This window comes from Falco punctatus (genome assembly GCF_963210335.1).
Source record: "Falco punctatus genome assembly, chromosome: Z".
NCBI classification, from domain to species: domain Eukaryota; kingdom Metazoa; phylum Chordata; class Aves; order Falconiformes; family Falconidae; genus Falco; species Falco punctatus.
In genome coordinates, this window is record NC_137586.1 from 43341071 (window position 1) to 43366265 (window position 25195).

General features: G+C 39.3%; 1 protein-coding gene across 2 annotated transcripts in view; it reads right to left on the bottom strand.

The window, feature by feature from the left end:
• The window catches only part of FRMD3 (FERM domain containing 3), a 138486-nt gene that overhangs the window by 72118 nt on the left and 41173 nt on the right, over positions 1-25195 (bottom strand). For both annotated transcript variants that reach the window (XM_080372765.1, XM_080372766.1), the window contains exon 2: positions 1624-1728. In XM_080372765.1, coding sequence (XP_080228891.1) covers positions 1624-1728 — 105 coding nt within the window. The remainder of the gene's footprint in view (positions 1-1623; positions 1729-25195) is intronic.

Sequence of the window (25195 nt, forward strand, 5' to 3'; positions counted from 1 at the left end):
CTGAAGAATGTGCCAGTTGATACAAGCCATCCTGCTACACAGGATGGCCACAGTATTCTCAGTTGTTGGATATAAAGGCAAATGAAGACCTAAGATTTTTTAGGTAAGAACATAAATGTTTTCTCAGATTGTCTTTTAGTACTAACTAAGAGAAACCTTCAGTATAATAATCTTCCATAAACTTAACACAGAATTAGCTACACTATAAGACCTAAAAGTAAGCTGTGAAGCCAAGACTGGTACTGCAGTGAATTTGTCAGTATAGTTAAACAGTTCTTTAAAACATGGGAACCATATAAGGTATGATATAACAAGCATCCCAACAGGAGTGTTTTTTTTTTATTTTTTTCTGAAGCATCACTTTTTTAAAGTATTCTGCCAAAAAAATTAAAGCTTTTACTAAAAAAAACCCCTCTTGACTGCTATTAAGTAAAATAGCTTTTCTGTAGCAATTATTGTGTGACTGTCAGAGAAAGGCTCAGCAAAAGTAAGTATTCATTAAGCCCTACCTCATTACAGTCTAATCCAGCACTCCACCTGCTTCTCCTATTGTTTTCAACCAGGTGAACACCTCTATAAATTTAATGATTGTGAAGAATTAAGTACATTGGTCAGAATAACTGCTAATCATTCTTCTAGTTATTTTAATTTTAAAAGGAGGATGCAATGGAAATGACCTGCTGCAGCTTTGCAAAGCTATTGCAATTCTGTAAGGTTGAGCAGAGCGTGTTTCCCAATCATTTTTGACAGAACTAATTAGGGTGTAGCAAGAGATATCCAGCAAAATGTTCTTCTCCTGAATCATAGCCATTTCAAGCTAGTGATCATCTTCAGAGATTAAAAGCCAGTAGATGCCAGATATTTAAAGACATATTCAAGCCTTAATCTTGAGACTAGCAGGACCACACAGTGAAGAAGTTCTGAATTCCATTGTCTGAGGACTCCTGCATCCTTTCCTGCTCTCAAACAGTAACAATCATCTGAAAACAAACAAGGAGTAGCAGTAGCAAATCATATACAGAGTACAACCTGCAGGACCACCTTCCACCTAAGAAAGATGAAAAATCACTGTCCACACAAATGCCTAGAGCACAGGCTTGTAAATTTCATTCCACAAATGTAAAGATGTTCATGGGGAGAACTAACCTGAAGACTCCCCCACAACCTGACAAATCATACCTATTTTGTGTATTACAGATATCTAAGCCCATGTGCCCTGTGAAAAGTGAACCTGAATGACGCTTTTAGCTGTTGAACTCAATAGGATTCCTGCCTACATGTCTCAGGATGTATACTCTACAGCAAAACAGAAATCCAAAATCCAGTGCACTGCCAGAGCCTAGAGCTACCCTGTGCTACATCTGAGTCATGCCCATAGATCTTTTCTACCTTCAGTGCCAGGAAAACTACACAAATCAGAATATATCTATTTACCTGCAACTAAATACATGAACTGAGGGGAAAATTTAATAATGCCACTTTAAGAACCTCTATGGATTACGGCCAGAGCATAAGCCCTCAGAGATCCATAACTTTGCATTAAAACTTGCCTGCTTATTGGGGAAAAAAATAATCAGTTTAACATTACTTAAAAGTAAATGTAGTAAGAGTTCATATACGTACCCTCTGCTTCTCAGGGTCAACATATCGAATGCCAAAATAGTCTTTTTCCAGCAAGCTGTAATAGTTGCAGATGTGATCTATGAGAAACTGACCTTTAGTTTCCCTCTGTAAAAAGAGAAAGAATTGATACATTATTCTGAGTATTCTGAACTTGCTGTCTATAAATATTAAAAAAAAAACTAATTGAAGTGTCAAGGAAAATGGCACGTGAAATTTATTGTTATTCAGATGAGCCCAAGGATTTGAGCATTTATCTCCTCTAAAAGATGCAGGAGATCAGTGATTGATATACTCCCTGCACATTCACAAATTGATTTGTTAAGAAAATATCATCACTACTCCTGCCTCAGGAAAACTCTCTAATAGCTGCACATTTATAACATTTAACATATTACTAGTAACTGTATTTCCACTTGATGCTATAATGGCGTAATAGATACCATTTACGTATGGAACTTCAAACCATGTTTTTTCACATCCCCCAAGTTTGCAAGCAGTTTTGGCAGTGAGTACCTTCCAAGATTTTTACGTAATGCCCACAGCCAGACAGACCTGATCCTTAATTCCCAGACAGCACTACAGTACAGGGAATAAATGCCCAAATCACTAAAAGAGATGTCTTCATCTTTGCATTGTCACTGGGTAACTATAGCCTTAAGGAAACTTAGTGTATACACAGTGGTTAGTTAACAAACTTATTCATTATTTCTGCTTTCTTCAGTCTCTATCCTGTGTTTCATTTCTCCTTAATCTACTGCCTGATAAAGAGAACCTACATGAAATTAAGATTTGTTCAATAAATTTCAAATCTGTTGGGTTGTTGGGTTTTTTTTCTGAATTGTGATGAGTATAAACACTGGGCTAAAGCTGTTCTCCTAAAACACTCTAAGCAGACAAAGGTGTTTCACTACATCACAGTTTCAGGTCTCTACATCTCTCTCCCTTGATCTGTCTACCCTGGTCCTGCACTAAGACATCTCTGCTGTGCACCGGGTGGCGAGTTTGCAAGACTCTACCCTTTGCTGACATGAAACAACTTGAACTTAGCTCTTTAATGTCTAAAAATAGAATCTACACAGGGTAAGCAATCAAATTATATAAAAAAATTACCTAATTGTTCCTCCAAATGATTCCCTGAAAACTTTAATTCTATGCCTTACTCAACCTTTCTTCAAGAAGCTAACAGGGAATTTAAACCATATAGCTAGGCAAAAATGAATAGGTAGCTCCTGCATTTCTCAAGGTACTTTACAAAATTAAACATTGTTATCACCTACATTTCATAGAGAAGCAGCTGAGGCAAAAACAGCACTGTAACCTATCCAAGGTCACACTCTAAAGGGCAGAGGAAGCAATGGCCTTGGGACTACCACTGTCCAGTGAAACCCACTGCTTCCCACAGGAAAAATGAGACACGCTTCAAGACTGGAGCGTTAGAAAAGAACACAATCTGTGAACCACTGCTCTGGTTTTTTCTTTACAATCAATAAAGAATTCTGATATGGATACAGTTATCATCCTTTTGCTCCCATCACTGAGCATACAGACTAAGTAAAAAGTACGCTTGGTGAAGGCATTGACAGAGAGCTGCATGGCCCTTCCAGGGCACCAGGGCTCCTGTGGCCAGCCCCTTCCCTGCCACACGGACCTTCTCTCCTCCCAGATTCATTTCCAGCTACAAAGGAATTGCTAATTCTTTTTCTTAGATGTGGGGTCTCTGCTTCTCTTCCCCTTGTGTAAACCATCTACTTCAACTACTGCTTCTTTCCTCCACCTCCTATCTCCTATGTATTTACCCCTCACTATGTGTCCCGTACTCTTCCATATGCTGCTGCTTGCCTGGAGGATACCACTGCCTTGATTGCACCATGGTATTTCAGTACTTTGTTTTCCTATTTTTAAATGGCCAGTGTCAAAGTATGTTAACCCAATTTCTCTGTTTTCTGTACATGCTCACTCAGCCTCATGCTTTGTGCCCTACACTGCTACCTTTTCTCCTAAAATACAGCTGCAACAAGTTTTTTTCTGTAATTTTTCTTTCCAGCCTCCAGACATTTAAGAACTGATTTGTTTGCTGTTAAGAATGCTTAACATATACACTGACATTTTTTTATACTGTACCCAGTCACAAGTACGGATGTGCGAGTGACTGCACAGGGAAAAATCTTCCTCAAAAGGCAAAGCCAGTATCAAAGATTGAAGAGTACAAAAAGAAAACTGCCACTTTCTTCATGACCAACGAAAAAAGGTTTACACTTATACAGTCATACCTCAATGGAGTATTTTCTAGCTTAAAATCTTAGAAATGTCTGCAAACTTTTGTGACTATGTGATAAGCAAGACGATCAAAATATTGAGAAAATTTGCACAGCGACATTTCAATACAAAGGCAGTAGGAAAAATTTGAACACAGATGTGAAATTCAAGTTGCACAGTTTTAAGATGAATCTACAATGAACTAAATAGAAGTGGGGAATAACAGCTATTAGATGACTCAGGTACAGTCAAATGCATCAAAATAGATTTTACTGACAACCCTGTACAAAAGAAATCCATTTTTAAAACACTGGAAATGAGGAAATTAGACTAGTCGTATTTTCATCTGACAACATTAAGGGTGTTACCTGAAGAGCAGTCAGTAATCTATTAGCTTCTATAGGTTCACATTCTAACCCATTCATTTAAAAAGCACTTTGCTTCACCCATCTAAATAATCACGTAAGTTTTTTGAGTTCTTAAGCAATGTGATAAAAGGCTAGGCCATGTACAGTGTTTTTCAATCCAGTTACAACACTCCCTTTCTAAAATGAATTGATGCCCTACTTTTCTTGCTTGAAAGATATATGATGCAAATGAATCAAACAAAAAAGAGCAAATGAACAAAAGCCTCCAAGCTAAATTCATGCTCTAGGAATCCTTAAGCCCTCCACAGATAAATAAAAGGGACTAGTTAATAACTTCACCCTTGGTTAATACACACTTCAGTTAATCGTGCTACTTAGTCAGGCTTCAAGTTCCATGTGATTCATTAACAGATATTAAAAATGGTTCAAGATGTATAAAAGTGGCTAAATGGGCACATACATAATGTAATGACTGTTCTCATAAAAAATACTCATGTTGTAAATGTTCCACTATTAGACTTTTTAAATACCTGAAATTTGAAAAAATTCAGATCACGTGTACACAGGGGAACATACTTGATGTGGCACAGAGCACCTCAAGTCTGAATTCATTACAGACAGTGGGGCAAAGATAGGCAATGGCTGTTCATTTTGTTTTCTGCAAACAGCATCCATAAACATTTTCTACATTTCTCTAATAAAATTCCAAATTCTCCTGAGCTTTAGAATCTGATGATCCTTCTCATCTCCTGTATTCTTTGATACACTTATTACATTACAAAAGAATATGTTAAATCCAAAGTTTATTCTCATTTGCGAAAGAAAATGAATAAATTAAATTAGGAACTGCCAGTCATCCACAACAGAGCACAGGAATGGATTTGGGCCACAGAATAATGAATAAAAAGCATTGCCTGAAATTTCAGACAGTTGCCATATAGTTTTCCAATTAAATGAGCCTTCAAATAAAAAAACAAAAAACAAAAAAAACCCAAACCCAAACAACCAAATAAAAACAAACCTCAAACCCTGCTATACCAATAAAGTACTTTTCAGCAGTTTAGAATAATATTTTTATGCTACATTTCAGCATGTTTGTCAGAACATGAAAAAATGACATCATAAACAAAGCATTATTTGAACCACTACTGAAAATGTCAGCAACAGACCACAGGAATCTGAGTGAAGATCAAGTCTTTTAAAAGCTTCACAGCTGAAACGTTTGATTATATATACCACAGTTCACCCAGAACTCGTTAACTATTCCCAAGTAGAGAAGACCAATCCAGGCAGAAACAAGAGTCTCAAAAGTGTGTAAGCAAGAGAACCAAAATGTCTTGGACTGTAATCAAATACACTGTTCTCAACGAAAGAATACCAAGTTAAACAACCCACTTTTTTCTAAGTCTATTAATTCAAATACAACACCTGGCTATCTCAGCTGAGATATATTTTCTTTCAGATTCTTGTAATCCGTACTCCATGAAAAGTGCTTTTTAAAATGGCCTTAAACAAAGAACTATAATGTAGCCATTCCACACACACGCTCAAAAATAGGTTTTTGTTGATTCCTATAAATAATTTGAGGAACTCTCCGATTTGCTTAGATAAATTGGCACAGACAGGCTGGACATGTTTTTCCTAAGGCTGCATTTGAATACCTGACCTTAATACCACTAAAATCCCACAACAAACCCCAACATGCATGCAAGGGATATAATACCATGTAAATGACAGGATCCCTGAAGACAGAAGGTCAACTAGCAAATAGCTGTTAAACTCTGCTTTTTAAGCTGGATCAAAATTTTTCTTTTCTATTGAAACGAGTATGTATCAAATTAAACTAGCAGCTGTTTCAAAAGAACTGAGCAAAGCAAGGGCCATTCTCCACTCCCAACAAAACTTGAAAACATAATCATACAGAGTCCTCTATTGATGGATTCACTGGACAACCCGAGTTTCTTCCTTAACTCTAGGAACCAAGTAAAAGACTGCAGAGGTGCTTCATTTTCACTACCAGACACTAGTATTATGGCTTCCATTTCTGCAACTCTGCAAATTTATGACTGAGTAACCCAATTCCTTGGTATCTCTTCTGTTAAGTAGAAATGAATCCAAAGATCTCCATGGCTCTTGAACAGTTTCAGTATAACACAATATCCCAATCTCGTGCCTGCTTGTGGAGATTTCTTTTTTTATTCCTAGTTTCTTTGTGCAAGTTAAAAAGCAAGGGAGAGTGTATCTTCTTGTGGCAATTTAACCTCTCTCTGATGACGTAAACATCTGTGACTTTTACAATTCTGAAAGTGAGAGGAAAACCTTTTGTAGCAATTTAAGATCTTGCATTCAGTGAAATGACTTCCCTATTTGCATCTGCTTTGCTGTGGAGTTCTGTGTCTATTTATCTGAATGTCGTCACAAGGAAGAGCAAGAGTCACAAGCAGATTAAACACCACGCTGCTGCTCTGTTATCTAACCACTGAAGTCCTGCCAGCTGTGCTTATCTCTGTCAGGAAGCCACTGACATTACTAAGAAGGAGTGCAGAGTTATAAACACAGAGTTTATTTGTACCAGGGATTTCAATCCTCATCCCATGAGTGACTTTACTCGTGCGAACAGTTCCCAATAGTGACCCTCCATGCAAAGCTGCTCACATACTTAAGTACTTACTTAAGCTTAAATCCACTCGGAAAAAAAAAAAAAAAGTAAATTAAAGCCACAATTCAACCAGTATTTCTGTTTAAATGCATAGAATGTCCAGGCTCTTGGGCAAGGCAAGAGTAATGACTGATCTTGTATGCTTGTTTTCTTCTTTTCTGTAACATATTTTGAAGTTCTATGGATGTAAAAAAATTAATATATGAATTTGAGAATAATAATAATACCACCATAGAAAGAAACCTAACCACATCAGAAAAATGGACAAAACCATGAAGTTCCTCTAAGGCAAAAACTAATTCAAAAAGCATCTTTACTTACTGAAAACTGAAATAGTTCTATTGACAATACTTGACAAAAATGATAAAAAGCAACAAAGTTTTACAGAGTTAAACTGCCTCCTCAACTGCCACCTCTCATATTTCCGACTTCTCTTCAAACATCCTCCTCCAGTAATAAGATCGTATTTCTTCTAGGCCATTTCATGAGAGAAATACCTTGAATCCCAACAGGCATACATCTTCCATTTCATTGACAGATATTCTATATAGCTCAGTATTGAGGCCTGCTTGCATACACAGAAGTATGGCTGTAAAAGGACATATGGGAGCAATTCTCTGCTCATGTTGGTTTGGGGACAGCTGTCATCACATCTGCATTTATTTCCAGTGTCACAGCAAAAATGTTCACTAAGCATCACCACCAGACTGAGGCACACACTATAGGAATGGGACTGATTTATTATCAACCCTTCAGAACTGAATGGGGAGGAGGTCTGAGGAAAAAGAGAGGGAAAGCAACCTGGCATGCCAGAATTTCAGCGTATCTTCTAGATGAATTTTTAAGTCAAGCACAAATAGCAACATCAAAAACAGAACCCTCATTCTGCAGCAAGCAAAAGCAGTGAGGTGGAATGGGCTCAGCTCCAAGCCAGCAATGTTGTGCCAGCCCTAACCCTGACAACCTCCAACATCCCGGGCAAATTTCTTAAGGCTCTTTGGATTTATGGATTCACTGAGATTACAACTGATAGTAACTACTCACAAGACAGATATACAGACAACCTCTTAGCCTTTTCTGCTCCACCTTTGTAAGCAGTGGTAAGAATATCCTTCTGCAGATGTTTCACAAGAACTGGATATTGCATAACGCCTTCAAAATACAAAGAACTGTTAAAAACATGTCTGTTTCATTCCTCAACTAAGACGCTATAGCCCTTCAAAAGGATTTCCTTCCCACTCATAATCAGCACCCTCTGGTATTTTAAACTACTTGAAGTACACTGGAGGTCTATTATACAGCATTTAACTGGAAAATTTTCTCAATTGTAAGAAGGGCCAGCTGCAATTTACTTTGTTGTTGTTGTTCAAGTTTCAAAATAAAAAAAAAGACAAAAAAACTTTTGCTCATAAAAACCCAACTTGGAACTGATTTTAGAATCAAAGTATTCATGGCAGACTATTTGTTTGTTTATGATGAGAAATTACCTGTATTTTTACAAACCTGGAAAAAGGGGGAGAAAAAAGCAGTGCTAATAATTTTTCATGGAAAGAACAAAAAATGACATTGCAATAAAGCAGCTGGCATTTACTTAATTACAAGAGTCCTCTTCCATACATACTTTTTGTATGAATTACCTCTTGTAAATTGTACCCCTTATTCCGTATAGGCAATTACCTAACCATAATTTGTATCAACATCTAATTCTAGAATGTAGGGGAGGATGGATTTTTTTAATCTGTGTCTCTTAATACATTTTGTTATGTGTAAATTCACTTATTTCACTACACAACGTTACAAAACTAGCTTTTGTAAACAGCTTTTACCTGTTTACCTACCAGATCTTTTTCATCCAATCAGGCAGAAATAGATTAAAGAATGTGCTCTCAGTAGCAAAGTTTTCATTATCTTCATTTAACTGAAGGGAAAAAGTGGCACCCTACTACACTGTTGGAAATCCAGCCCCAACACCATCCACAAGGAGCTGACTAATAAGACACACGTTCAATAAATGGGAAGAATGAAGGGATGTACGGGAAAATCCTCTAGGGAGGAGAGTAACAACCCAACACTGTAATGCACAAAGCAAATATACACCATATGATACAAAAACATACTCAGAGAAGAACTGTACTTGCTCTTATTTATCTACTCACTTTCTGAATAAAGCCCATGAAAGATGCATCTCTTCCTAATAAGCCACCTAATAAGCCAAGCAACCAGAATACATTTCCCTTAGTCACAGTGCTTCCACAACATCATTTCAGCAGAGCTTCCCAGACATGTATGCTATAGAAATGCACAGTGATGCAACACCAACTTACTCAAAAAAAACAGAAGTAAAACTTCAGATTTGAATTACCATCTTATTTAACTTAATTTAAAATGGGAAAGACTTTCAGAGTAAAAAAAGAAAAGTATGTGAATACATGAGTGAAAGCATTAGAGAATTAATGCCCATTTTATTTCATCTGGAATTTAGCAGTTAACCTTTGATAACCTTTGCCCACAAGAACACTTCATGCCTGAGACACAAACTGCCTGCACTCCTCTGGTCAAGACCATAACTTTTACAAAGGTATTAGCCTTGAAACTCAAACTTCCGAGCCCTTAATTATCAGTAGAAACTCTGCAGCACCTCAGCGTCCCTCTTGCAGCGAGGGGCCCAAACCTGAACACAGCGTTCGAGGTGCGGCCTCACCAGTGCCCAGTACAGGGGGACCATTGCTGCCCTGGTCCTGCTGGCCACACCGTGTCTGGTACCAGCCAGGGTGCTGCTGGCTGCCTCGGCCACCTGGGCACACTGCTGGCTCCTGCCCAGCCGGCTGTGGACCAGCACCCCCAGGCCCTTTCCCACCAGGCCCTTTCCAGCCGCTCTGCCCCAGCCTGTAGCGCTGTGTGGGGCTGCTGTGACACAAGGGCAGGACCCGGCACTGAGCCCTGTTGAACCTCATACAATTGGCCTCAGCCCATCGCTCCAGCCTGCCCAGATCCCTCTGCAGAGCCTGACTGCCCTCAGGCAGGTCAACACTCCCCCCAGTCTGGTGCCATCTGCAAACTTACTGAGGGTGCACTCAATCCCCTTGTCCAGATCATTGATAAAGATATTAAACAGAACTGGCCCAAATACTGATTAATGGAACTAAATATAAAAAAAAACCAAACCCAAAACCCAAACAACTACAAACCTGTGGTTGTTTCATTTGGGCACCAAATAAACACATACATCTTCAAACATAAAGGAGAAAGCAAAGAAAGAGGAAGAATGGCTATGCTGAGAAGAAAAGAAGTGCAAACCAATTTCAAGGCTGTATGGGTGAATGCAGGTGTGGAATTTCTATTAATCTGAAATGAAACTGCATGGCTAAATATACACAGCATTGAAAATTTACCCAGAAATGTCTGCTGTAGTGAGGTCAGAAACATATTTGTCAAAGACAATTCTTCTTGTGTGCTACCTCGGTTGGGAAATGAAGAGGGTTATTCAAGGTTACTTTAGTTTTGCACTATTCATTTGCAGCAGATGGACAGTTTTGTCCACACAACAGCACATTTTTGCCCTCTCTTGAATTAGAGGTTATTGTAGGATGACAGTGGTCAAATAATAAAAGATGAAGGGGAAAAAGAACAATTACACCATAGAAAAATTAGTAATGCCAGTCCCATGCAATGGAAACAACTGTAAAAGCAAAATCATTAAGTAAATGAAAATTGTATTCTACTACACAGTAAAACTTGGACAGCAGGAGTGAGCACAGATAACAGCTTTCACACAATCAGCTCTCAACCTCAGTGCTGTTCTGCAAGGAAATTACTCTGACCTATGAGTAAATTATAAATGACAAAAAGATGTATTTATAGTTCACATACTGCCGTTCTCATAAGTCACCACCAGCCAGGCAGGAAGGCAACTGAAGAAACCACAAATGCAATATTCATTTACATGGCTCATCATCATTATTTGTCCCTCTGCACACAGGCAACACTTGACCATTTAGGTTTTATGTCCCTGAAGTGACAGCTTCACAGAAGGCTTGTAGCATTAACTGTTCACTTCTCGTAACAGCTTCCATTAGTGCAGCATTCATGATGCTATCTGAGGCACTATTGATTTCTTAAAAGGAACTGAGTGCCTCTGTCAACAAATCTATCATTTTATTCAATATCCAGAATTGCTCAGCACAGCTAACTCTGCTTTCTCTCTTGCATCCCTGACATCAAAACTAACTTGGAAGATACAGCTAAGGCACATCACCATACCACACCTAGCAAAGCAGATGAGAGATTTCAAGTATGAGTTCTCAGCCCTCACCGACAAAGCAACCCAAAAGCCAAATCAGGATTTTGACAAAATTACCTAATGTCCGCCTGTACAGGTGACGGTCAACAACCCTCCCTTGGCCCCATGCAATACTGAATCTTCTCAGTGGGTTCAGCAGACCCAGAAAACGAGGCCTCCTCTGTGTTCTCCTTCAAGTACCATTCTTTAAATATGCCTTTTCTAACAGATACACAGCAGTGTGCCCATTTTTGTACAAAAATAAGTATTCTAAAAAAGAAAACCAACAAAAAATACTTCTAGCCAAACAAGACACTTCCCCAAGCACACGCAGAAGAATCAGCATGGTGTCACACAGCTTAGTTAAGCTGCTTGAAGAAAACCAACCAACTGGTAAGGGGCAAGAATGCCACTTCAGCTGCGTTTCAGGGCTCAGCTGAATGTACTGAGCCCCAACCACAGTGACGGTCATGCAGGAACAGCCACACTGTTGTTTCCGCACCAAGTGGGAAAGTATGACCACAGCAGAGAAGGGTGAGTTGGAAGAAGAGATGAGCAGAGCAGGGGAGCTACTGTAAGCACTGGTAGTGGCTCAGATGATGTCCCTCAGCCCCCCAGCTTGGGGTTAACGCCCATGTTCCTCCCCTCTCACAGGGAAATACAGCATGAGTGCCTGCAAGCACAGCATGGGGTGTGCATGCACTGGGCAGGAGGGAAATCGAAAGAAAAGTAAGATCATGGAACATAATCCCTAGAGGGGGAGATTTCCTGACTGCTGAATTAATGCCCATTTGAAAGGCTATTAGTGATGTGTGAGGCCAAGACCTTACATAAAAAACAGACTATATGAGTAGATACTACAGGAATTTGATCCATCATTATGTGGATTACTCCAGAATCACAAGCCCAGCTGTGCACCAGTGGTCTCGCAATATCAATTCTGCAGCACACTGAATCACTGCAAGTGCTGCAAATCACAGTTAATGTCTCCTGGCAGACAAGACCCACAGCCACAGCGATGTAGTCAACAGCTCCCAGTGAACCAGCTGAAAGTATAACTCACACTCTAATCTGATGTGATAACGGCCTAGATGAAAAAAACTTTTGGCTAACTGCAGAATCCTCAACATGCTATGCACTTGAGCTGTGTGATAGTTGTACCATATAATTGTAACATTAAAACCTCACAGGACATTTGTCATAGTACCTGCTCAGGATATGTGAAAAGGTTTTTATAGCTTGTAAGAGGGTGAGGATGCCAAGCAGCTCTCCCACCTATTACTAATTTAGAATCCATAAACACATTTTTTCTTTCAAATACTCATGTTCCTTACCTGCCCAAGGTAACTCACTCTTTTCTGAGAAAACTATTTGGTCTTTATTAATGCTGCACTATGCTCTCTCACTTTCCCCAGGTGTTTTGACTGCAGAAATGTTGTAACTTGAGGGACCATGCTGGGTCATTTCCCATTTGCCAAAGTGTTCTATTCCTTTACTCTCTTTGGGGTGAACTGAAAGAATTATTTCACCATGAAAAACTATTTCCAAACCACTCAATTAGTAATTTATGGACACACATGCATAAATATATTTTCCTGTTAGAAATAATTACACAGAAAAGAACCTTTCACCAATACCCACCCCACCCCCAATAATCCCTGCTGTTAAATGCTTGTTGTGAAGGAAAACAAACATTAAATTTTTAAGATTAGATATCCAATCTTCAGAAAAGCAAATTTATGGAATATTGAAAACACTAGAAAAAGAAACCCTCCAGAAGCATTCCTTGGACATAGAGCCTACCCTACACCAATAACCCCAACAATATTTAATAAAAGCCAGCTATTGGCATCAGGAACTCATTCTCTTGTGTCATATAAACTTCTGTCTCTATGCCAAAAAAAAGTTTCCAGTTCACAAATTTTGATAGTACGAGAAACTGGACTGATTTTTTTCTTTCTTTCTAACTTTCTGGGGGTCATTCAGTCCTTGAAAGCCACATCAATTGTCTCATTAGCACTACCTAAAATAAAACTTCCACTTGACAGCACAGCTGGAACTCCCCTTGCATTTGTAATCACCTTACAAAATTACAACTATACTAAGTTGTTGGGTTTTTTTTACTCTTTTAAGTACAATTAAATATAATCCAGACTTAAACCAAAAATTCTTTCTGAATTTCTTTTAAATGTCACCACAAGAGACACAACACATTTTAAATAATGGTTGGTAAAAATACAGACCGTGTGTTGTACAGTCTTTCTCCATTAACCACAGCTGCAAAAAAGAAGATAATATAGCAATATAATTTACAGGTCCCATACCAAATAAACTGTTTTTCCCTTACTAGACTCCACTTTTCTCCCTTGCTCTGTCACATTCATCTTCACCTTCCTGTTCTGTGCCCAGGCTCCCTGCTCCCACGTGCTCAGCAGAGATAAAAGGCAAACTGTCCCAGCTTTTCACTGTTTCAGTAATTGGTCTGTTTTCCACACCTCTGAGTCATGGTACATATCCACACACTGTTAAAATGCATCCTTTTTGACTAAGTTGGGAACTTATCACACTTGATTCTTCTCAACAGTACTTGATCTCCTATCTCTTTTAAGATCCCCACCCCTGGAATAAATCCTAGGACACCACAAATATTTCTTACACCTAGTAACCAGAAAGCAAAGCCCTGAATTACATACCAAATGACAATGCAATTGCTCAATGCAAACCCTGACCTCACAGAAACACAGAAACACTATTCAGGACACAATTTGCTGCTTTTGGTATTTATAACGTATCAGCTCCCTGCTGAAAGTGAAGAAAAAAAGGGGAAAAAAAATTAAAATACTTCTGAATATGTGTTTAAACACTGGGAGTAGACTAGGCTGTTCCACATAGCTAGCATTTAAGAAAAGTATTGTAAAGTCACTCAGTTTATTGCACATTATGTGGATGATGTTTATGCACGTTGACTACCAGTTATCAGCACATTCCCTCAGCTATCCACATTGCCTATTGCAACTGAACAAAAAAACTCATTAAAACAAGTAAAGACCAGAAGAAGATACTGAATGGGATCACCTGTATCCATTTTACTATAGGTAGTGGTGGGTAAGAAAACCATACAGTGAAAACTACATTCTGTGTGCAACTAAGCAATGCATAGCTGTCCTAAGCAAGTCTCTTCAGAGAAGTCATTCAGGGGTGCGGGGACGACAACAAGACAAGATGACACAAAAAAACCCCAACCAACAAACACAAAAGTACCTTGTTTTCAGGTATTTAAGGACCAAAGCAAATTTTTGTACATAAAGTCCTGTTCTCTCACAGGTGGTGGTGGGGGGGGGGAGCCATAAAAAATTACAACATACCGTTACATTCATAAATATATTGTGCAGCTGGTTCCTAGGTCACCAGTTGCATCAGAAGCTCTCTTTAATTCCTGTCATATTTCGAGTAAAAGCAGAACCACAGCAAATGTCAGGATGAAAACTGAGCAACTTGATAAGGCACTGAACAGGTCTGAATATTACCTCAAGATAGAAAGTTAACTAAGGTTTCTTTTTCTCCCCTCTCAGTGTCGAAAGATCTATACTAAACCTTTTGTAATTTGGCAGCAGATTTAGGCTACATTTTCTCTTCTCTTCACCCAGATCATCTATGGCTGCTACGGGCTTATGGGGGGGAGGGGAGGGGGGGTGGGAATCCTCTTTAAAAAAAGTCTCTTAAGAAAGAGCTAGACCCAGCACAAGGCTGACATGCAGATGATAACAAGCAAAGCTCTGACAGCTTCATACCTGCTGTGCCAGAACTGACTGCAAAACCTCAGGATGCAATTATTTTATAATGATCCTCTTTTTCAAAACTGGAGAAGTTGCACAAATGAGCAAATGACACCAAAGAAGAAAAGGTAACTTTGTCTTACTGCACAAGGCAACTTTTTCGATTTTTCTTTCTGCCTGACACAGTGAAGCCAAAAGAACTTTTGGGAAATAAAGTGAGAAAAAAGCCAGCATGGGAACTGGCAAGAGAGCAAGCAGACATATCAGCGCCCTTACACCCTTCCCGTGGGATGCAGCAATCATCCCTAGCTATGTGCCCTAAGTACAAGCATGAGCAGCAAGTAGAAGGGAGGCAGAGATGCAGAGGAGGACTTCAGCGCCAAGTGCACTTCTGTCTGTCACCCAAACCCACCCATCTTCATGTGCTCTCCAAAGAGCCTTAAGGAAAGGATGGGACTCCCACACCAGCTGAGAAAGTACCAGAGTTAAGCGTAACCATTATCAAAGACATGTGAGACCCAGTAAATCAGGATGTATTCTTTTAGGTAAGGTGGAAGATCCCCTTTCATCCAATGCATTTAAAGCTTATTGCAGAGTGACACCTGCTCTTGTACTCCCCCGTCCCACCACCACCTGCTCTTCTCTAGCCCTTCCCAGTCCAGCCCATCTCCCTCTTTGCCACCCAATAGCGGGCAGCCAGCCTCAGACCATGTGGGTAGGAAGAGCACATTGAGACACCCAACAGCTAGTATGCTCAGAAGCGTTGTCTTTGCCACTTTCTCTCAACAGAAAACAGAAACCCAGAAGTAAATTAATGACAGCTTGCAAGCTCTGAGCATTTGACTGAATGCACAACTGTCAGAAAGAAATGACTACTGAAGGACACTGCTTCACACTGTGGTTGGAAAGGTCTTTCAATAACTAAATGCCAATACTGATTTCTACATATGACTACCTATTTAAACAGTGACGCCACTGAGTCCCTGTAGTACATACTCATACGTAGCCATCTTGGAGAGCAGCAGATATTAATCTTGAAATACTAATTTAAGATTCTATAACAGCAATGGTGAATAGATAAAAAAATATGATCATCATGTATTCAGCTCATTAAAGGCACTTCCTCTTCTAGCTTATAATGCATCTTTGACACATCTCACACATACACACACCATAATTTTGATGCATATGTTTCTATAGGCACACATGCACAGTTTATATACAAATATATAAGAAAGATGTCAAGAAAAAGTACTAAATTTAGAGAAGGCCATTAGATCATTTGGCTGTCTGTATAATTTGGAAAATTTTGTCCAATTTACATCTCATACTACCCAGCTTTATCTTTTGTCAAGCTCAATAATTGCATTTTTTTCTACAGTGTGTCTGCAGCTGAGGCAGTCAATCTTGATTTAGAGCTTTAACAAAACAAAAAAAAAAGGTTGAAAATCTGCAGATTCTGTTCCTGGTTTATTCTACTGCCATTACAAGCTTTACAAAACTTAAAATAATGCTTCAGTTAAACTGTCAGCATAGCACCATGGAGCACCATAATTCCCTATGAACTTTGTTACTAAAATAAATATACTGAAAAAAAGAGCTATCTACAAAAATCTCCTCTGAACAAAACGATTTAATGAAGGACCATAATCTATTTGACGGCACTCAAAAACTGTTATTTTAAAAAATATATATGCTGTCATATTTAATAATATCCACTTTCTCACAAACCAGAACATATTCCAAAGTTTTATGCACCACTTTTCCCCAAGTTGTACAATATAGTCTCATCCTTATTTTATTGAGTCCCTAAGACAGCTATAAGCAGCCAACTTGAAGCCCCATATTGGGCGAAATGTTTTACAGACCAACCAAACAATACACATACACAAGAATCTATTTCAAATATCTACTTTGGTTTTCAGCATCAACCTTTAAAATGATGTAAAGCTTCACCATCCCAACAGCTTCTGATATTTTGAACAGCTGTGAAGTTTAGATATGCTTTCTCCAAAAAGTATGAAAGGAAGAACAAAGCATTCAAACATTAGGGGAATCCCATATGATAGTCAGGTCAGCTTCCTAATTTATACTGAAAGCAGTTAATTTTCTGTATATGTCATTTTAGGTGAGAATTACAGGCTTGCAGATTCTTCTGATTGTTCGGCAAAGCCATTACCTGATGTGAGAACAGCTCTCCCAAGCCCAGTGAGTTTTCAGCCCCTTGCTCAAACACAGATCTTGTCCCCGTGCATTTTGGGCACTCTCCCCATCCCCAAAAGCACCTCTGCACTGACTCGTGCAGACTGCCCACATGCCATGGACCTCAAGCAACAACACACATACAGTTGCACTCAAGCTCCCAAAGCCAGCAATTTTCCTGCACTGGTGCTTACCGCCCTGTCCTCCAGTAGCTGATGGCAGAGCTGGCACCAAAGAAAGAATAAGGGGTATGGATAACCCTTTTGTATTGGCACTGGAAACACCCATTTCCAGTAAGTTCATGACAGATTACTGAAACAGAAGGCAGCCAGGCAGCTTACCCTGGGACAGAATTGCACACTCCACCCCCAAAATCACCAGCCATCAATCCTGCCTGTGCGATAGTCACAGTTTCCATCTCACTGTGGCACAACTTTGTAATGTTACCCTACGCTGGGGGAAAAGGAAGTGTGGTTCCGCCTTCCTGGCAAAAACAAGGGAAATCCTCAAAGCCACACACCGAATGCTTGAGCTGAACTTTATATTTGTCAGGTTCTCTAAAAAAAAAGCTCAGCTGAGAAGAAAACAGACACAGAAAACAGAGCCTGCCTACAGCGGGTGGCAGTTCCACCCACTTCAGAACCCATGTAGCTGTTTCAGATTCTCCTCTGTTTTAATTAGAACATTTCCTAGTTTACTCACTCTTCCTCATCTGCTGCTCTGAACTATGGACTGTGCCAGAAAGCTTTGAAATTACCAGAAAGCTAAAACGTATTCTTCTACTTGTGAAAATATTACCAGATAACTACATCGTGCACATGAAAAAAGACCCTCACAGATTAACTTCAAAATTCACATACTTTTTTTTGGTTTATTTCTTTGATCACCAAAAAGAAAATCATGATATTCCAAAACAAGGGGTACAACAGGAGGAGGTCTCAGCCTCTCAACTGCACAATCAGGTAGCAGCCATCCTGCCCTTCTCTATCACAACATCCATCTCCTGTTGCACATCACCCAGTGTTAAGGGTGCTACTAGGGGACTGACAATGACAACTCCTGTTATTGGATCAAAATCATTGTGATACTCGAGTTACTGAAAGCTCCAGCTGCCATAAAACTGGACAAGAATCTCTGGTTGAACTTAAAAAAAACAAGGAAAACCTGCACCCCAAACTAAGGAAAACCCACCAACCCCTCAAAACACCAGGAAGTGAAAAAAAAAAGAGGCAAACTGCATTGTGTAAATGCAGTTTATTTTTCTTGTGAGCCAATGTTGCAATTTTGGGGGTGATTTTTATATGCTTGCTATTAGCAGTACTGGAAAAGACTAGCAAATACACTGTATGGCATGCAGTAAATTAACTAGTGCAACCAAAACAGTATCAATATACAATTAGCCTTCAACAGCATTCTGCCAGGACTACATAAATTAGATTCAACTCAGCTTTTCTCCTGAACAGAGATATTAATCTATGTCAAGGACAAAGTTTCATCTTTCCTAATGCAATACCTTCTGCCCAGACTGTGAAAAAGCAAAGATCTAAAGGTCATCTGCATCACTGATTTAAAATTTTAAATGCAAAAATGAGTATATTCATTACAGCATTATATGTGATGTAGGAATGAGTACACCTACATTTTATTGAAATAGCTTAATGGGTCCAAACAGTACGCTGCCCAAAAACTGTTTTGTTGTGAATATCAACCTTGCTTTCAAACGCAACAGCAAGACAATACAGAAAAGTATCTCCTGTCTGAATGCTATGCCGACTGTATAAATAACCTTTATTCTGATAATTTATGATAAATACCTGGTAATCTTTTCCATTTCATAAACTCTAGTGATTGGTAATAAAAACGTCCAGTGACAAATTGCCTAGACTTAATTACGTTTCGACAGTTTTCAGCTTTACTGTTTGCTTTGCTATCAATTTCATTCTTCATGTGCAAAAAAAAAGCTGTATTCCACTTCTTCACATTTTGATGCCTATTTGGGTATAGTGAGGAATCTTCCAGACCCTTCTCTGTTATGTTCTTCTAGCACTGAACACCCTAAAATACAGCAACAAAAACATCTGGGGGCTTAGTTGTATTATGCTGCTTGATGATCTAATCACCCATCCATTCCACCCACTTAATGCCAGTATTTCAGTCAAGAACACAGTCTTGCTCCAGACTAGTCTGAACAATGAACTATCCCCTCTGCAGAGGGTAAATCCTTATTAACTTTTCATCTTAATAAGGGGCCTTATGATTGTCTCCTGGTGGTGCAAAATAACATAGGTATTATATAACCTAACTCCTCCAGAAAGGAGCTGCATTAAGGATGGACCAGGGAATTTGTCTGCTTACAAAAACATCTCATGGTTGCCTAGTACATTCATGGAAGACACCTAAGTAATAAAGTTATGTACTTGTTTTCTTTTCAAGAGCAAATTTACTTATTCATAAAGAGAATAAAATGGCCAAGAGCAGCAGCATTGAATGTCAGAGCATGTCTCCCCTCAACAACATAACTACAGAAGTACTCTAGCTCTCCCCTACATGCATCCTAAGTGAAGAAAAACCCTAATCTCCCCTGCCCAAAGCACAGAGCAAATAAAAAAAAGGCAGACTGCAAACTTTCTTGCCTATACTGGCTTCTCGGAGAAGATGACAGAAAATTCAAGTTCTTATTCTGGCCATTAGTCACAGTCTAACGTATCATGAAGATGACATAAATGAAATATGGACAACATTTGTATCCCCCAGCCAGTAATTTGGGTTACAGCCCAGGCCAGGCAGATGACTTCTCTGCCAGGACACCGTTGTACCAAGCAGAGGAAAGCAGAAACATCCCAGGTAATGGAGGAGGGAAAGATTACAAGGGCCCTATGGGATGCATACAGCAGCACACCTAGCTTTGCCTCGACAGTTTATTGAGGCCGGTACACCAGCTTTACCAGTGATATGATGAAACCAAGGATAACCTTCAGCCATTCAACACTAACCCCCTTCAGGGTGTTCCATGTCTAAAGCACGTAACAGTGACAGTATCAGCAGCATCAGCATAAAACACCGTACTGCTAACACTTCAGCAATGCCAGCTTCTGGGCTACCAACACAGACTTCCAAGCTACCATGACAAATTTTTCATTGCTTTCAAAAACATGTTTTTGAGAAGAATTTTGAGAGGTTTATTAACCCCTTCTAACTGAATAAATTATATAGTTCAAAACACTTTCAAATAGCATTCTTAAAATACTATCTCAAAGGCTGATTTTAGGGGATCCCTCCTGCAAAAGACTGTATTTTTAAGTTATTTATTACACATCCCGAACCCTACTCTGCAAATCTTACTGGTTTTTCTTTTAAAAAAATTCAGAGCTTATTTCTGCAAGGGTCAAATGCCCCACTAACTTCATATTTGATAGAGGCTGAATAAGTTAACAGCTAGCAGGAGGGAAAAAGACAAAGAAGCAGGCACCACACAGCGTTTTGCAGTCACAGGTTAGTATCCCAGCCTACAATGGAACCTCCTCCTCCCACACCAGAAAAGGACCTCTTCATGTTAGTTTATGCAGCTCTAACTTGTACACAACTCCTAAGATAGAATAAAGAGTTCGGTGCTTAAAGTTCTCATCTTGGTCTCAATCACATTCAAAGGTATCTGTAACATCAGCAAGCCACAGTCACTCTTTCTTATATTCCCCTTTGCATTGCCATGCTTACCTATATTCTTTACCCTCTACTTAAATTTTTTCTGGTTTCAATGTGTTCACATTGCAAGATGGCATCACACATTCTCAGGAAAAAGTATAAGGAGGGCCAGCCACACATTCGGCAGAGGGAAGGATGTGGGCCTGGATGCCTAGATCACTCTGTCCACTTGCATGTCCTCTGTACAGGGCAGGGAACACCGGAAAAAACATCAGCAGGCACAAGATTCAGCAATAGCCCAGAGGCATCCACTTAGGCAGAGATAGGGCAAATGCGCACAGCTTTTCACCAGTGGCTAACCAGTGGCAAGAGGAGTGTTATAATGCAGGAGTGTGAAGGTGCAGCACTCATAGCATCCCAAGATACATGTGGAAACTACCAAGGATGAAACAGCTACTGACTTGATATTGCTGGATCCTTCCAATCTACTTGCAACAGGAGCCTTTGGAAAGTTACTCCCAAAGGGAATCCAGAAAAAGAAGTTTTGCTCCCAGTGTCAATTGGTGCAGTCATGGGAAATTACATCAGAGCATTGTTCAGCAAAGGTATGAACTGGAACCAGCAGAACAAGAGGAACGGAATCTTCAAGGCAAATGAATTGAGTAAATTATGCAATGATACAGAAAGTTGTAGCCTCAGTTCTTCACTCTCCTTTCATGTAAATCAAAGACATCTGTGTATTAATTTCATTAATTATGATTAAGTTTAATTCTAAAGTTTTTTAGAGATGAAAAAGCTAATTAATTAGTTCTGCTTTTATGTTCATTAGTTCAAAAGTAAGCTGACCAATAAGTTGCGTAAATCTTAAATTCAAAGCAGCAGGGCTTGACATCTTCTTTGAAATTCCCTAGGAAACAGTAACACAACTGATCTTTATAATGCACAACCCTTATGCTCTTTGATCTTTCCTTCCAGGAAGTGCCAGTCTTACTCCTTTATGTTTTAGCACACCTAATGCTACCAAAGGCTCTTCAAATCAGAAAGTGCACATTCTAAAAAACTCAGCCTACAGGAACTTGATACTGATTTTCTTTATTTAAAAAAAAAAAAAGGGGGGGGGGGGGAGGAAAGCTTTTTGTAGTTAGCACTTCAATAAATTTAACTAACATATCACTGAGTATTGAACAATTGTTGATTAAAGCCAAAAAATAAAGTCATTTAAATAAAATAAGAGAAACAGAAAATGCAGCATTTAGAATCATCTAACAGAAAATCCAGCATTTAGAGTCATCTTTTCCTCTGGTACACAAAGAGGAAGCAAATGGAAAACCCAAATATGATTCATGCAGTAAATGGGGAAATTCAATGCTTTCCCAGTTCAAAGTAACATCTGCCCAGTACTGTAGTCATGCCTCCTGTGTGCTGCCTCTAACAGTAATTGCACCGTGGCTCCATACAGTTCAGTGATCCACTTACCACTTTCTCTTTCTCAATTCTCCTCTGCATGTCATTGCACAAAGAGCTAACATGGAACAACATATGCTCCACAGCTCATGACAACTACAGACCTGCTCTTATCTCCAGAGCAGATCCCCATTTCTTTCACGGGAGACCCGGCACTTCCAAATACCTTTAAAAAAACAAGCAGAAAAAAACCCCAAACATCAAAACCCTACAAAAACTAGACCTTGATATGAAAAAGATGCCAGGAAAATTAAAACAAATCAGCAATCACATTAAAAACCACACAAGTACACAGTGGATACTAGAATTTTACCTGGGACATATTCTACTTCAAAAGATCTCCTTTTATAGCAGAAGTGACCATTATGGACAGGCAAGAGAGTTGAGCCTGCTGCTAACATCAGGCACATTCCTTCCATGTTTGCTGAACTGTAACTGATTTTCTTCTCTGTTGTTCTAGATAAAACTTGTAATGGCCAGCATGGCCACCTTACACATTTTCATTTCATCCACATTTCATTCTATTGTTATTAACACTGATGACTTGACAGCACTTAAAAAAATATAGGGAAATCTAATTACAATATATATTTACAAGAGCAGATTGGGAATTCTTGTTCCTTTCATATGTACTGACAGTTCTGACCATTTTTATAGATGACATCAGTACTGAAGGGAAGCTATCAAAATTTTGTAAATCAGGTCTAAAGAATATGATGCTAAACTATACAAGCAAACAATCATAGGTATTTTTAAAATTTTTAAAACTTCATATTGAATACATATTGAAAATTAACACAAAAAAGCAAAATGCATTACTGGGAGTACTAGAAAGGAAGTTTATCGTGACCCTTCCCTTGAATCATTCAGTCATCACAGGGATGAACCTTTTCAGTGCAAGGCTGTTACTTACCTTCCCAAAGAAAGGGCAATTTTCTTCCTCAGAGAAAGGATCAATTTTCTTTAGAGCTACAAAAAATACTCCCTTCCTGATTAAATGCTTATCTCTTCTTTTCCACCCTCACCCTGAGAAGAGTTAAATGGAACCTAGCATTCAATCCAGTGCACAACACTAGGTCGTGAATTTCGAAAGTTACCTTGAAGAGTAAATGCTGAAGCCAACAGGAGATGCTTCTCACTTCACGTGGGCTCTACAAAATACAGGAATCTGTTCCTGAAGAATCTGCTTGGGAATTCCATGGGCAACAGGCTCTTCAGTGATCATCAGTTTCAAATCAAAAATTGACCTTTTCTACATAATACACTACAAGCATATGGGAAGTTTAGAATGATTTCTCAATGTGTTCAATCCAACTGCATTTGAAGTCAGTTGGAAATGGATTAGAGCCAAAAACCCGATTATTAGCACTGAAAAGCGCTGACAAAATGTGTGATCACACCTCGTGGACCACGCTATTTATATTTTGGTTTCATATTTACCTAAACAAATCCCCTCTTTGCTTTTAGTCCTGGCTGCTTTTGTGTCTCACATGGTGATGCCTAAATCCTGATGCTTCCTCTTGGTCAGCATCTGCCTAAAGCTGAATAAAAAATGGGCTCTGACACCTGGGAAAGCAACAAGATGACAAAATCTGCGGGAAAGCAGGAGAAAGATTAAACATTCCCCCTCCTACCCCGTATTTATCCTTTAATGGGCACAGAAGTGATAAAGCTTGACCTAAAGGAGTGTATGACAACATGTTACTGTGCTTCAGCCTCTCTTCCTGGGGACCAGTGGAACCTAGCCCAGGCCCAGGACAAGGTTCAGCCCCCTACCACAACCCAGGAGCAACTCCACAGCTTCTGTCCCTACACTGTGCTGGTTAGCAGCATAAAGGCCCCAAACTAAGATCTGGGTAGGGGCAGCTGACTAGAATGAACATCAAAAACATGCTTCTGCAGTGCAAAACAAATGGATAAAATAATTAATTAATAAAAAACCCAGCAGATTGCCTTCTGCCCGCGACTTCAAGCAGTCACCTGTTCTGCACTCCATGGCCATTCAGCAGCAAGCACAGCATGGATCATGGCCACCTGGGGCCTCCTGTTACAAAAATGCAGGCTTCTGCCTCAAGACTAACAAAGCTACCTCTGTCTCAAAGGAAGACACATCAGTTACCAGCCATAAGCCATTATTTGCACAGATGGATGTACACATGCTCACACACTGGTTAGTTTTGATTTATTTGTAGTGCTACAACTACATATACTACCAGGTTTCTTGCCACTCTCTTCCTTTTGGTTCTGGTTAAGACATAAGAGCTACAACAAGTATATACATTAGCCAATAACCTCAGTTTATTTTTCATCTTTTTGTAATGTAAAATATTGCCTTCTGAAAATACCTACAATAATTACTCTCACAAATAGCCAGCAGTTTAAAATATTCAGACCATTAAACGTCAAAACAGTCTGGAAGACTTGAGTCACGGCTTAAATCTTTGTTACTACATCTGAAGTAAGTTTCTTTTCCTATATATAAAAAGGCCTGTATGCAAATATTCCACACAACAAGAGGGGAGAACTACATATTACCAGGTTCACTTGTTTGCCTAACATACCCATGAAAGACCTGTCTCTTGGGTACACATGTCATTCTTCCCCAGTCAGTTTGTCTCTGCATCAGGATTTTTAGCCCTGTGATAAGCACTGTACCAGTGGCAATACTGCAGGACAGAATATGATGAAAATACCATCATGGGTTACTGTGCTCTGGGCCAGTTTTCAAAAAACTGCAGTCACCATGGGAATGGAGTGAAAGCCTAAAGTGACAGGAAATGAAAGGGGAAAAAATTCTCAGTGCCTGCTCCATTAAGGAAATAAGATGAACAAGACAGAAAAAACCCTCTGAATTAAACGCTCTTTTGGCTCATCAGAGAAACTCGGGTTGTCTGGGCGGGACTGTTCCTCCCTCCTCGTGTTCCCT